The 14,480-nt window shown below is 53.7% G+C and overlaps 1 protein-coding gene across 1 annotated transcript in view; it reads right to left on the reverse strand.

Annotated features, from left to right (window-relative positions):
* The window catches only part of CSUI_002094 (hect-domain (ubiquitin-transferase) domain-containing protein), a 14,253-nt gene extending 555 nt beyond the window's left edge, over positions 1–13,698 (reverse strand). Inside the window, exons 1-9 of the mRNA XM_068062296.1 lie at positions 11,735–13,698; positions 10,786–10,963; positions 8,958–9,989; positions 8,150–8,223; positions 7,249–7,860; positions 5,560–6,450; positions 4,245–4,624; positions 3,378–3,765; positions 1–3,124 (exon numbers count right to left, since the gene is read on the reverse strand). The exon at positions 1–3,124 is cut by the window's left edge and continues 555 nt beyond it. Of these exons, the coding sequence (XP_067925728.1) occupies positions 1–3,124; positions 3,378–3,765; positions 4,245–4,624; positions 5,560–6,450; positions 7,249–7,860; positions 8,150–8,223; positions 8,958–9,989; positions 10,786–10,963; positions 11,735–11,860 (6,805 nt within the window). The 5' untranslated portion in view covers positions 11,861–13,698. The remainder of the gene's footprint in view (positions 3,125–3,377; positions 3,766–4,244; positions 4,625–5,559; positions 6,451–7,248; positions 7,861–8,149; positions 8,224–8,957; positions 9,990–10,785; positions 10,964–11,734) is intronic.
* Between the last annotated feature and the right edge of the window lie 782 nt (positions 13,699–14,480).

Consider the following 14,480-nt stretch of genomic DNA (forward strand, 5'->3'; position numbering starts at 1 on the left):
GCTCCTCCTGTGCCTTCATCCTCTCCTCTGCTTTATTCTCTCCTTCCCCGAGCCCTCCCGTGCACGCCCGTGTTTTCTCGGACCTGGTTATTCCGTCGCCGTCGTGCTCCTCGGGTTTCTCGACGTTGCGCACCCGGCACCGTCTGTCTTGAGATGATACATTATTTCCCAGGAGAACCATCGTCATGCGTTGCTCCGACGTGGGCTGCAAGCGCACGAGGACTTCTCGATGCAAGGAGGTGAAAACACTCAGGGGGTCAACGTCACTTGCCCTTCTCGGCCCTACCAATCCTCTGAAGTGAGACGAAAAAGAAAAGGACGACAGGGATGAGCCAAAAACAGGAGACAAAGCCGGAGACTGGCGGTAGAACAATTGCGGGAACTCAGCTGGGGCACTTCCCGCAGAACCGACGGCTGCTGTCTCTCCCTCTCCTCTTCCCGCACACCGCTGCACTCGCTTACTGCCAAGGACAGACCCGACAGCAGTACTGGTGTGAGGCGACCTCTTTCTTCCATCTTCTGTCTCCCCTAACTGTCCGTCCTCGTCAAGTCTCGCTCCGTCAGCACGTAAAGAATCCCCAGTATGCTGCCCCTTAAGAGCTTCTGAAGAAGCAGGATTTCCACTGGCGGGAATCTCGTTCTCTTGAGATAGCGAAGATCTGGCATCACGGAGTCCTGCACCGTGGCTACTCTCGCCATCGTCGACTTCATTTTCCGTGCTCTTTGATGGAGACGCCGCAGAAGCCGTGGGTGTCGCTGCCTGCCCTTCCTTCTCCCTGCTCCCTTCCTTTCCTTCACCTTTCTGCTTAGGCGTTCTTCCTACGCCATCCACCACCTTGCTTTCGAAAGAGGTACCAGCAGCAGCATGAGGATGGGAAGCCGCAGAAGGAAAACGTGCAGAGCACCTTCCCGGTCCCTCGACAACTGACCGGTCAGACACACGCCCGCTATCATTTTCCACCACGCCGTCTTTTCCAGGACGATACAGAACGACACCCGCCAAAGTCGGATGTGGAGGACGTAGATGAGGTGGGAGAGAAGAAGAAGAGAGACTGGAAGATCCAGCGGAAGACGAAGAAAAGAGAGGGCCAACCGGAAAACATCTGTCGGCTGTCCTACTCAGTCCTTTCATGCACAGAGAAACTAACTGTAACAGCAACTTCCCATCAGCCTCACCCCAGGGGATACTACCCCAAAAATCCATTGCCGCGAGCCTTTCACCGATACCGCCTGCATGTTCTCTCCCCAAAGACTCAGCGGGATTTTCGTGCCCCGGGCGTGTGGACTTCGGGGACGGCGCTCCGCCGAGCCCGATGCCTTGACGTTCGCGCCCTTCAGTTTCAAGGCCTTTCTCGCCATGTGAATCAGAAGCATCGCCACGAGGACGCACTTTCTCGTCTCTGTCAAGCGACTCCTTTTGGAATTCGAGTACGCTTGTGTCGCCGGCGGGGCTATTATTGACGCGCCTGTGCTCATTGGCTGCCCTCACACCCCCAGCTTCTGTACAAGGCGAAAACAACGCCTGCAGATCTTCTGAAGCGGAGGGGAACGCCAGGGCAAGTAAGAAGAGACAAACACGGCAATGCAGTTCTTCCTGGTACTCCAAGAAGAACTGTTGACCCACCTGCCGTTCCCAGCTGCACGCTGGACATCCGCAAGGAAAAAACAGACCTTGCTCTTTCACCCTGTCAGATTCACTGCATGCCTTATCAACGGTCGTTCCCGACTCGCCGTCAGCAACACAGCACTCGTCGGTGATCTCCTTCACAAGTTCCGACTCCTTCACCCATCCCTTCTCTTCTTCCCTACCACGCGGCTGCGGCGTCAGCGCCGTTGCGGCGTGAAGCGGCGTCCCGCTTTCGGAAGGCTTAAGCCTTGATTCGGAAGACGATGGGACAGCAGATATGCAACGGGAAAGCCGCCGGTGCGGACACAGGGAGGAAGAGAAATCTATCCCTCCCAGGAAAGAAGCTAGCGCAGCGGCAACATCAGATTCAATAAACTCGAACGCGGAGATCCGGTGTTCCCCTTCAAGTAACCGACGAAGAGAAAGCAATGCTCTCCACGCCTGTTGAAGTGCGGGTAAGCCCGGTGCAGCGCCATGGGCAGAAGCTTTCTCTCGACTCTTATTGAGTCTTTCCTCCATTCCCACCTTCTGTGCAGGGCCTCGAGATTGTTCACACTCAGGGGCGGTACTCGACACCGGATCATCAAATTCACGAAGACAGGAAGAATCGCGTACTTGTTCTCCGTCATCCTCGCTTTCTTGCAAGTCACCGAAGTCATCATTAGTTGTGACTTCTGCGGAATGCAGAAGTGCGGTCACTTGTTGCAATCGCGGCAGAACAGCCGACGATTGGTGCAGCAAAGACAGGTGATTCCGGTTACTCCCGGCTTTATTGGAAGAAGACTCCTTTCTTTTAGCAGCTTCAGCAGTCGCGCTGCAGCGGCCACCGGCACATGGCATCCCCCCCCCTTCAACGCTGTCGGCGGTAGTGTCCACACGTTCCACCCCGTGCGAGATATGTGGTGATGCCTGCCTCGCCCCAGCTTGTATACTTAAGATACGCCAAGCAAGCCAAATGCAGAACCGACTGAGATGTACCACAACATGCCCGGAAGAGGAAAACGCAAAGAACCAGCGAAATGAATCCTGCAAAGAACCGAGAATGGACGCTTCAAGAAGCTCCTTCGGAGGAGAGAAAGGAAGATCAGCGGCCTTCGGGCCCTCCTGCGAGGACCGGCTCCTTTCTACCTTTCTTCCTGTGCCCTCCTTTTCTTCCCTTGTGTGCAGGTGGGCCGCCGCACCCCAGTCCGGAGAGACCGATAGACCACAGTTCCCCTCAGCACAACTCGGTGGACCAGGAAACGGGGAAACAGATGGCACATCCCCCATCTTACTCCCTTCTCTCTGAGGCGGAAATGACGGGAAGAGGGTCCGGTCAGAGGGGGATGGACAGCAAAAAGCAGTATGAGAAGGAAGGATGACCCCGTCAGCAGGATAAAATTCTGGAAGAATTTGCGACTGAATGCATGAGAGAACGCCCTCCTTCGCAAAGGCAGGCAGGTAGGTTCGTGGAGCAAGGGAGAGAAGCTCCAGTGTCACATTCAGAGCCGCGGCAACCTGGGGAAAAAGAGAAGACGCATCGAAGACACGCAATCAACTCTCCCCATCTGTAGCATCAGGGCCAGACGCTCCCGACGTACAATCACCTGCAATGCATGCCGACAGGCAGGCAATGCAACATCGAGTGCGAAGGTGCTTCTGATCGGTCACCATGAAATAAGAGTGCTCGTAAATAGACAAGGAGTGCTGTCACTTCAGAAATGTACCACCCTCCCATGCCTGTTCAGGTGAAACAGAGCGGGTCACCTACCGCTGTGACAGACGGTCTCGTCTGCAGAATATAACCGATGAACTCCGATACTTGGACTGCATCCATATGAACCAGAAGCTGTCCTCTCAGAGTATTCCTGTTTTCCTCCGACAGAGATCCTTCTCTCTTGTTTCCATTTAGGCGTTTCGTCACTTCCTCCTCAGCTGCGAGACCCTCAGACACCCCCTGGTCTCCCAGCCGTGAACTCTTCTTTGGGGACCCATCTGGGATAAAAGCACTCCGCACTGTCCCGTTGTTCTCCTCTTTCGTCTGTCCTTCTGCGACACTCGCTGTGACAACGCAACTGAGCAGAAACTGAAGAGTTTCGAGACGGAGTTCTTCGGACAGCGCTCGGTCGTACAACCGCAGGAGCGGAGACAGGAAGGTCCTGAAAACCAAAAGATTGATTCAGAAGAAACAGAAACACCAAACGTACCCAGCAATCCACGTACGTCGTTATCTGATGCAGGCGACAGTCGACCACGCCGATGTAGCACGGAGGTCGCACGCGCACAAAGTACGCCCAGGGTACTCACTCCAAAGAATGCCACCCGAAAGTAGACATACACAAGCAAATCCCCGCCATCCCCCGTAACCCGGTAGTCGGACTGCAATCCGGAAAAGAGGGGGCGACACTTGATGCTGAGATAATGTAGACAGCACGAGGAGAAACAGATAAAGACCCAAACTGATATATCTTTTCTTCTCATGTAAGAGGAAGAAAGCAGGCAACCGCTATATATACAGATACGAGCATGTTCCAGATTAGCACACGGGTGCATACAAACAAAGACACATATGGAGAACGAGCACGGCAAGGAACCTCGAGAATTAACACAAGCTGCTTCTCCTGTTAGGTACACTCACCTGAGCAGGACTCCAAAGAGTTGAGGTCGTTCCGACAGTAGTCGGGTACGTTCTTCTTCCGGAACTAACACCCTTGAGGCTGAAACGCCTTGTACAGTCGAAAATCTCCCCTGCAGTTCTTCTACTTCCCCGGAAGGACATGTGTGCTCCCGCAAATGCGTTGTGCTGCTGACCGCGGCTTTTCCTTCAGCTGGTGCATTCTTGTACAGCCCCGAAGCTGCTGCATCCATCGGACGTTTTTTCTTCTTCTTGGGCGAAGAGGTTGTCCGAGGAGGGTGTAGAAGCCGGAAGAATAAGGGAAGATTGAAGTTGATCGCAGGAAGAAGAGACACTCCTAGGCAAACAAAGCGCAGAAGGAGCATGAAATCTTCTCCTTCGCCCTGAGGAAAAAAAGAGGACGCCAACAGTCCACAAGGGCAAAAGTATAGACACCAACACGCAGGAGAGTCTATAACTGTAAAGAGAAGGAAATCACTCGCGCGGGAAGAGGCAAAAATAAAAGAAGTAGTTTGCCCTTTGGCCGCCTTTCTTCGGCGGAAAACATGCAGGTGTCTCGGCCAAGACAACCGTCAGCTACACATTTGCTGAGTTATGGTTCAGTCTTGAAATACGATACAGTTTCAGCTACTCAACGACACACACTCCTAGATCCCTCGATTCGTGCCAGCTTGCGTCATCCACACCCACCTGGACAATAGAGAGCTGAGACACGTAACTTTGGCTTGGGCTACTTTCCAGGCGGTGTCAGTCAGTCACCCAGTGCTGGAGTGAGGCAGACGCTTTTCACCATGCGCTAACATATTCACGATGCTGAGGAAGCGTTTTCGGATCATAAGGAACTCTGCCACATGAAGAGGTCGGACGACCGTATGTGCCGGCTCGTCATTCGAGCCATTCCTTTGGAAAATTGCTGTCAACTGCTTCCAAGAGTAGACGCAATTAGCTACTACAGAACGTCATGCAATGCCGGATGTCGTAGCTACCAGTGCAACACGCGTCTCAAGAAGCTTGGAAACCTGAAAGTGATCACCCAGGCAGCAAGACGGGTGAGGACCAGAGAAACGCCACCCAACTGTCAGGAGCACAGCACACTTGAAAGCTTTGCTGATGATTCCGTTACACTTCTACAACCAGTGCACCGAACCGCGTGTACTATACGATACTCCAGGGAAGTCCCTGATGAATACGCGCGAACAGACGGGGAGCGAGCGACAATTGCAAACACACGTAGCTTTCCCTGAACAGGCGACAACTACGGGCGGTCGTTAAGCTGAGGAACACGCAAGACAACAAACAGCATAACGTACGAACTTACCGAGGCATGCATAACTTTCTCGACACTCGTCCACCGAGGATCGAGAAGCAAAGTTTCGGTCACAGTTCCACTGAAGTTAGCAAGGACTGCCAGCGTATACGCAGCCTCACCAACACAAGAATGAGGTTGTAACAGAGCGCCTGACGCTTTGTTTACGCTTTCGTCAGCTTTTCCTCGTCCTATCACGTCGGCCAACAGCGACCCGTTATCCACAGTGGCGCTACCTGCTTCTGCGTGGTCGACGACGACGCAGGCATCCACGTGAGTCATAATCAAACTCATGAAATTTCCGATCACACCATAGTTTCCAGCCACTTCTCCAAGGTCCGCAGCCAGATGTTGAAGTGCCTGTCGGTATCTTTCGCCTGCCTCTTCTACCCATCGCGATCGGCTGTCTCCAAATTCCTCTTCATCCTCATTTGCGCTTGTCGCCGAAGCTGACGATGAAGGGAAAAGTGACAGCGGTGCTGCCTCGGTCCCCTTAACGCCACCTCTCCCACTGCTGTACCGCTCCTCACTACAGTATGGCAATGAGCGTGCAGCAGTCTGGAAACTTTCCGGGTTCGCCCCCTCCACACCGGATTGTCTTGGCATTGCTGCGGCACAGGGACCCTGATCCTTTGCAGAGACGGGAGCTTTCCCAGGAGCGTGACGAACAGCCGAGAAAGGAGCCGCCCGTGCAAACAAACCAGGAGCGCCTTGTTCAAACAACGAGGTGACGGAGAAAGATGAGCTCGACACGGACTCGGAAACGTGCGGAACCATAGTACGCGTCGAAGTCGCAGCCTGCCCGACAGAGCGTGGAGGGGGGGGAGGAGCAGAGGCTGCGGCGGAGCGAAGGTGCAGGGCAACAAGAGCGTCCACAAAGCTTCTCCAGCACTGACATGCGTACTGTAAAGAGTAGACACGACAAACAATAGTAGGCGCCTACCCGAGTTAGTAGCTCCCCAACAAAAGGGAAGACAACGATGGCGTGAAACCTACCGAGCTGTTAGCCGCAAGAGTAGGGACAAGCTGAGAAACAGCGCTCTGCCACGACGTAACCCTGAACAGCGCTACTATATCAACCTTCGCATGCACCCTGGCACTGGCTATGACATAAGATACAAAAACCGGACAGAGCTGCAGCTTCACGACTCTCTCCAGCTCGAAATTCCGAGGTTGAGGGCCACATGGCGATTCCGAAGAGAGAACGGCGGGTGAGATAAAAAGTGACCGGACCAGTCTACACGAAGCGAGTCTCCGTTCACCCGCAGTCGATGTGCCCACCTGCCTGCAGTGAGTGGAGGTAAGCCCCCCTGGAGACCGGAGCTGGCCACTGACTTTTGTGGAGTGAGCGCACGGTATACCGTACCGTGCAGCCTCGAACACTATTCGTGTATACTACAGGTACCAGAGCAAAGTACACGGACACAAACACACGTCACAACGCAAAAACATGATATAGGGTGCTGCGTGGCCTCGACATCCAAAAGCTAACCTCTGCTGTCTAGTGATCTCTCTTTTCTCCTTTCTTTTTTTTTCTCCGATGTTCTCCCAAGGGTTACTCCAATGTTCGCCCCGCCCGTGGTTGGTTTCCCTCTTAAGCATGGTTGAAAAAGTAGGTACACGCCCACAAACATACGAGCACGATTTCACTACAGAGACTGCTATCAACTCGTTTAGCGTGTGGAAGTTCGCTGGACGCACCTGGACGAGCGCTTCATCATCGTAAACGAGAAGGCCAGAAAGCGTGGGGAGAACGGGCAAGACAAGACTCTTGAGTTCCTCCCTCTGGTGCTTTAGCTTTTGAATCAAGGCTTGTTCTCCTTCTCGCACGGCAAGGTGTCCCCGACGCTCGAGTGCTGTATCTGTTGATGTCAAACTGCTCGCGCTCGCAGTATCGGTTACTCCTTCACCGCCTGAAGCGGCGACGACATCTTGTCCTGATCCTGTGCTGTTGCTCTCCCCCAGATCGACAAAACCGTTTTCGCGTCTCCTCAAGCCCGTTTGCGGAGGAGAAACCGGGAACGCTTCCGCCCCCTCACAAGATCCTAGGGAAACCTGGCCAGCAGCGGCAACAGCCGTACTCATTGAGGAACGTGACATGGTACCAAGTCGATTTGGCCCCCTCACGCACGTCCTCTCCGTTGGCGAGGTGGAAGAAGCCCAAGCATGCGCTGCATTGAGCAGTCGTGTGGCCGACTTCATCGTACGCCGCTGGACATCGAGTGAAAAGAAATCTAAAAAGGAAAGGCACGACTGCAATGCTCCTGACAGGAAGACGTTCAAGGGCTGCTCCTCAGAAAGCTTGTCGACACACTGAGTGAGGACAACACAGACAGAACATGTGGAGACAGGAAAACTAAGAGAACAAGCGCATGTTCGCGGTCCGAGTTCTTCAAGAACTCAGGATGTCCTTTCTCCGCTAGAACAAACCACTCTGCCAAACTATGTGAGTCGAACTCCGCAGAGCCCACGTATACATAGGCACCATGTACTTACACCACCTAGATATCACTTGGAGATGGGTTGCACTGTTCTGAAGCTAGCAACAGAAGTCAGGTACGGGTGCAGAGGTACAGACCAATGAATCGCAAACCGACATTACCTGAAGTATTTTTTCTGCAAGGTCGATGTACTCAATGCTCGTCAGCTTGCTGTTCAGAATTCGAAGGTACCGAGCTGAGAAAATAGCACATGTGACCCCAAGAAAAGCACCACATTCGCAGAGCGTGACTAGTAAAATACAAATATACATGTGTACTACACCGAAGCGCCCGTGCACAACGCAAACGATGTGCAGACACAAGTAGACATAGAAGTTATATGTGCACATACACTCGCTCACACACGACCGCTGTCACTAACGACTTGCGTCCACTGAGGGAATCGACACCAGTGGGGAAGAGGGCAAGACAAAAAAAACTGGACGTTGCAGAAACAAGGAACCTTAGCAAACAGACACAGCAGGTCCACAGGGGAGCGTCACGAGAGCGAATCTGTACTTGAGACTGTCTCCGAGACAACTACACGGTGAAGAGCACCGAAGACTGACTAGGAGAGTACCTAAAAACCAGAGAACTTTCACAGCACCTCCGTGCAGTACGCTCCTTTTTCACAGGTTGTCAGCTCCGCAGCCACCGCTAAAAAGGGAGACAGAAAGAAGCTGTAAAACACAAGCCAGCTCTGTGCAGACCCACCGACACAGAGCCAAACAATATGCAGTGACATGCATGCGAAAGCTTCGGCAGATTTGGGTTGTCTGCCTGGTCATCCGGGCTGAAGCAGACACTTGCATGCGGCCGCCTCGTTGGGATGGCATATACATAAAATAAACTTGAATCCAAGACTGATGTGATTCACATAAGCCGTCTCCAACGCCATTCACTGCGCTTTTCGAGTCGATGTGTACTCACGTGATTTGACAATGACTGCCGTCGCATGGGCAGGTAGAAGGTCGAGGAGGAGGAAGAGACAGTTCGCGACCAACAGCATCTTCTGAAAGACCGCGTCTCCTTCGATCATCTCATCGTCCATCACAAATGGAGAGCGATGATGCTGCAAGAAGAATAACTGCTCCTCGTCGCCGCCTCTGCTTTCCACCATGACACCCCCTCCAACACCTAATACAAGGGCGTCTTCGTCACTCCCATCCAGCAAAGTGGTCCCCTGCACTGCATCTCCTAGGCCGAGTCCCATCATTTCGAAGTCATACGCCAAACCACCACCGCCGCCTGAACCGTAATGCTCTGCCGGTTCCTCGTGCTCTGTGGAAGCAGGAGGGTCAGATGCAGGGGAACTAGAAGAGAAAGACGATGGACCACTTGACGGTAGGCCTCCTTGGCGGTCACGCTCGCTGTTACTAAGTGAAATCACCCCGTGACTGCTGACTAGGCCGCTACCCCTTATGCTGGGATCACTATCCACATGGCCCTCCTGTGAAGAAGATCGAGCCCCCCGTCCTTCTCTGTCTGTGGTGCATCCACCACCACGACTAAGAGGTGCGGGTGTTGTGTCATCTCTGCTCTCTCCCCCGTCCAACACACCGGCTTCTCTCGTCGTCTCCACGGGGCCGACATTGTTTCTTGAGTCTGAAATCCCTTCTTCTCTTTCATGATCACCGGGCGTGCCCTCCTTCAGGGTGGACTCTTTCACGGGCGCTGCCCCTCCTACGCATTCCCGATCTGTTTTACCTGCCGTCTTCCTTCTGTCCGCTACGGGCGAAACTCGACGAGGCTCAGTCCTCGGATCCGGCTGACTGTCTCCCCCCTCTGATACGAGGACATTCGGCTGCTGCGTTGAAGGCGCCGAGGCCCCTGGCCTCTGTGACGTGGATGAAGAAGAAGAACCGTAAGCTGGGGTCGCGCGAATCCCACGAGACGTCGAAGACGACGGAATATAGACGCGGCTCCTGTCTATGCCCCCGGTACTCTCCGGGAGGACATGGCCTGAGACAGAAAGAGATTACAGATTTCTCGTCTGCTCTGCTGCAAGTCCCCCCCAACCTCGGAACCGCGCATGGGAAGAATATTCTCCACACAGCGTCTAAAACAGTCAAACGTTCTTTCGTAGTGTGAGACTAGCTGCGCTGCAACAACAACTAGAGAAAGCAGCCAGTGGTGCTTGGAAACAAAGGGCAGGCATATGCCCTCATGCACAATGAGCGAAACGTGCACATACGACAGCCCCCGCACGGGCAGAATATCTGTGTGCCTTCGTGAGGACAGTGCCCTGTATAAATGTACTACGGACGCCCCTGCAAAAATCACTACAGACGACTTTGACGAAAAGGAATCCTGGCATAACAGCTATTAGCAGATGCATGTACGGAGTTTGTCCGGAGAGGGGCTTTAACATGTCGCCAAGTCTTCCTTCGATATCTGCATGTTCTGACAATGTACTCTGGAGATACAGCCAATCAAAAGGAACCTGCGTACCGAACTGCGCTCTCTAGCGGAAGAACGTCGCTGGATAGTGACCAAACAAGTGGACCCAATATACGGGGTGAAATATCGGATCGAACCACCGATAAAACCGGACCTGGGCATGCACGATCCTGCTGCTACAAGTGCCTGTCTCCGCCACATGCTATCACGCAAAAGTGCGGGATAGCCCGATGCACGACCAACAGCCACGGAAACGACCACAGCTGATATTTTAACTAGAACGTGCCTACGTGGAGACGCGTATGCGGAACACGCAGGGTAACAGTCCGGTTCACGCATGACGCTAAGGTGTGGTTACCTGTTCGGCTAGTGGGAACCGCTGAACTGCGCACGCCTCGCAAGTGCTGAGGACTAGCGACAGGCTTCCCCTCCAGAAGGTCGAAAAGAGCGGCAACAAAAGCCTCAAGCGGGAAACTACCGATAGCCCCTTCGGTCGCAAAAGAGAGCCATTCCTGCAGGTCTGCAAGACACACAGTCTGAGTACACCGGGAAACCACCGAACACGACAATTATGGTTAAGTCGCTCGAGCACACAACCGTTTGCAGACCTGTCTAAATTGTTTTTACTCTCTTCAAGCCATAGTGAAGCAGTGAGACATCTATGAGAAACAGGGTGTCCTCCCGCCGCTTCTGCTGGAGGAACTGGCTATACACTCCGCAATGTACCCGACGCTCGAATGAACGAACAGGACACATCCTATGACTACGTCTCCCGACAATGACGCCCCTAAACCACGAAGCGACCAAGTCTGAAAATATACCAGTTCCGCGTGTGCAACTCAACTCTTTACCACGAAATATTCCCGCATGTCCTCATGAAAGGAGAACCGTTTTCCCTCACAATCCCTTCGACAAAAAGATAAAGAGAGAGTTACACACAAGTTGTATAGGAGTGCCTTCGAATGAAAATGGGTTATGCGCACCATTTGACCGCATGCACCCGCGATTGACCAAACAGAGGCGCACATCAGACAGCCGACAATTCTGTGACTGCACCAAAGGCCACGGTGTACGAGACATGCCCACGTCGTCTTCAACATGAGCGACTGCAGTGCGCAAATGACTTCACTATAGCAGGGACCTACGCAGGAACACTCAAGCCCACACACGGGTTACGAATACACCCGCGGAGACGCGCTGCACGTAAAAGTCGGTGTCTCACGGGCCTCCGCGTACACGAGAGCCTCTAGACATGGAAGACCGATGTCAGCTACGTCGCTGCAGACTAAAGGCATGTTCATCCTTACTTGCTGTGTCTGGTTGGGCTGCTGCAAAACTTCCAGCATCGCATTCCACCGACTGGATTCACTCAAGGGAGAGAATCCCCGGCCCCCTCCCCGGCCCATCATGACGAAACGACGAATATCATCCATGGTGGCGGCCTTCTATAGCAGTGGTTGTTATAAGGAGCAAGACGGGACTGTTAGGAAAGGAGAAACCCGTAAAGAGGGTCGGTAGAGCTTCACCAAAGGGAGGTATGCCTGTCCGACAAGTGGCAACTGAAGGGGAAGACACTCGAGCCGAACAGCGGACCTAGAAGGAGGGTGCTTCGGACGAATGCTTCCCTAGTCGAAATGCAATGACCAAGGAAGAGTGCGGTGGACAAGCAAAAGCGTCACTCCTTGTGACAGCCCCCACAGCTCCGCTCTTCCCCGCAGATGTCGAAGCCTATTCGCGACTAGACTTTGGAGGTATCCGGGAGTCAACCCCCTTCATGGCACGAAGAGCACTGCAGAAGACACAAGAAACAGTCCTTTGAAGGCCGCGTTTGGAAAAAGCAGGCCCCGCGAAAAACGACTCTTGTAGCGGGTTACCTAGACGGGCCGGTCGCAGACAAAAAATTGTCGGCCTCAAGAGCTCTTTCGCAGAGACGGAGCTACGGCGGAGCTGATGTCTTTGTACGTGATTACAAGAATTTATGCCTGTACTACCATCAGCTCGATGGCGCCGGTCGTATCGTAATGCCGGAACCGCAGGGCAGGGGTTCCGACGCGGAGGAAAGCTCTTGTTAGCTCTGGTGTACGTATGCAAGAAGGCTGAAGATAGGAGGAAGGCGACACGCTGGACGCCGAGCACTAGACAGGAGGGCGGGGATGATGTTCTGCTCGGGGAAAGTGGGAATGCGGTCCAGCGCTCTTGTGGAAAAAGAAACGCCACAAAACATCCCTTGCCCGTGGACACGTCACAAAGCCGATTACAGGTTTTCCCGGGAAACCCCAGCGGTGTGAGAGGAGGCAATGCACGAGAGACACGAGCGAGGTATTAGGTGGAAAACGTGGCAATGATGCAAAACGACAGCCACAGATTAGAGAAAGTGGTACACATCCCCTGACTAAAAAACTCATTAGCGGAGGAAAAAACCTGCGACGAACGACAACATGGCACGCGATACTAGCGCGGCGACAAAAACCCGTTTACGGCCCCAAGTTGCTCGGTTCTTCTCCAGATGGCGCAGAGTGGGAGAGGGAAGGATGAAACTCCCTAGCCCAGCAGAAAACCTATCAACGTGGCCAGCCGTAAAGCTCTTGTGACAGGAGAGTCCGATGAGCCACACAGTTGGAGGCCACCGGCTTCGGAGAAGAAAAACGCCATTAACGTTGGTCCATCTGATAAGGTTCACTTAGCTCGCAAAGATGACTGCATATCACAGGGAAGACATGAAAACGAGGGAAGAGAAGAAAAGCCCGAGGAAGGGTGACTGTACTCTGCGCCTTTTCGACGCAGCATGGAAGTTCGAGTTCGCCGGATCACGGAATTCGAGGACGGCCACTCCTTCTTTACGATTGGCGAAGGAAACCGGAGCCAGGACAAGAAATAGTGCTGACGACAGACAAGCCGTCTAAGAACTAGGATTACGGGTTCTGAAACAAGAACAGCATTAGGAGACTTTGGACCTGGACACCTGCAGAAGCCCTCGATTCAAGATGGAAGCGCAAGCTTACGCTCTCCCTCCTCCCGTGGACACCGCCACTGTGCAGGAGACGCCCGCTTGGTGGCTAACGACAGACGAGAGGCGCCCACATGGGGTTCGAGTGCCAAGCAGTGTCCACATGGGCGATATAGGTTGATAGAAAATATTGCAGAACCCACCTGGGAGTTTTTTCTGGAAGAGCCCCGGTGCTATGGTCCGTTCACTCAAGCGAAGAACCCCAGGACTTCACTACCCGATCCCGGAAGCGCGTGCGTGTTCCCCGGTGCGCAGTGGTCCCCGAAGTCGTCTTTGCATCCAGTTCGGCTTCAGGTGACTCCCAGCTAGCATAATGCCCGGGCAGCTGAACAGGAAGCACAGGGATTGACATCTGACGCAGAACGCCATCTGCCGAGGATCATGTCTTGGGCAGTGTTCGCATTTTCTGATCGACGGCGCTTGGAAGGAGTCTCAACCCACGGGGATGGGAGCTCTGCACCGTAGCAAAGGGGAGCTACCCGCGACGGAAGAGTTCTGCAGTCTTTTTTCAGGGTGTGGCAGGAAGAGGTCTGCTATGACTTCGGACGTCAAACGGTTCGCATGCACGACGCGAAACAAGGAACACGAGACCCATCACGAATGGTTTCCGCGGCTCTCCAAGGTGTGGTCTGCTTGACGTCGTGCTGGACCACTTTGCCAGTGGGGCACTTGTGGAGTGCTCGCGCAAATGGACACAGCAGAACGGAAACCAGTCCGTCTAAGAGCACTGATGTGCCTCATAAGAACTCCGCCCCGGCCCTGTTTGCACCGGCTGTTGTACAAACTGGGACTGCTCGATCCCCCCGGTCCTCCCTCAAGGAAGTCGCTGGTATCATCTCAACCACAACGGGCACTCCGGAAAAGCGACTAAGGCGAATAGGGTTTATTTCGAAGCCGTCCGATAGGGCACTGGTTTCGCTGCAGCAGGGATTCTTGCTTAACGCTGGTATCCACGCTGCAATACTTACGGTAGCCACGTGCCTTTTGAAGGTTGCGATTTAATAGCCTAGCCGTTGTAATCACGTCAATCCTGTGCGCCAGTTCTC

Source organism: Cystoisospora suis (genome assembly GCF_002600585.1).
Source record: "Cystoisospora suis strain Wien I chromosome Unknown contig_876, whole genome shotgun sequence".
NCBI classification, from domain to species: domain Eukaryota; phylum Apicomplexa; class Conoidasida; order Eucoccidiorida; family Sarcocystidae; genus Cystoisospora; species Cystoisospora suis.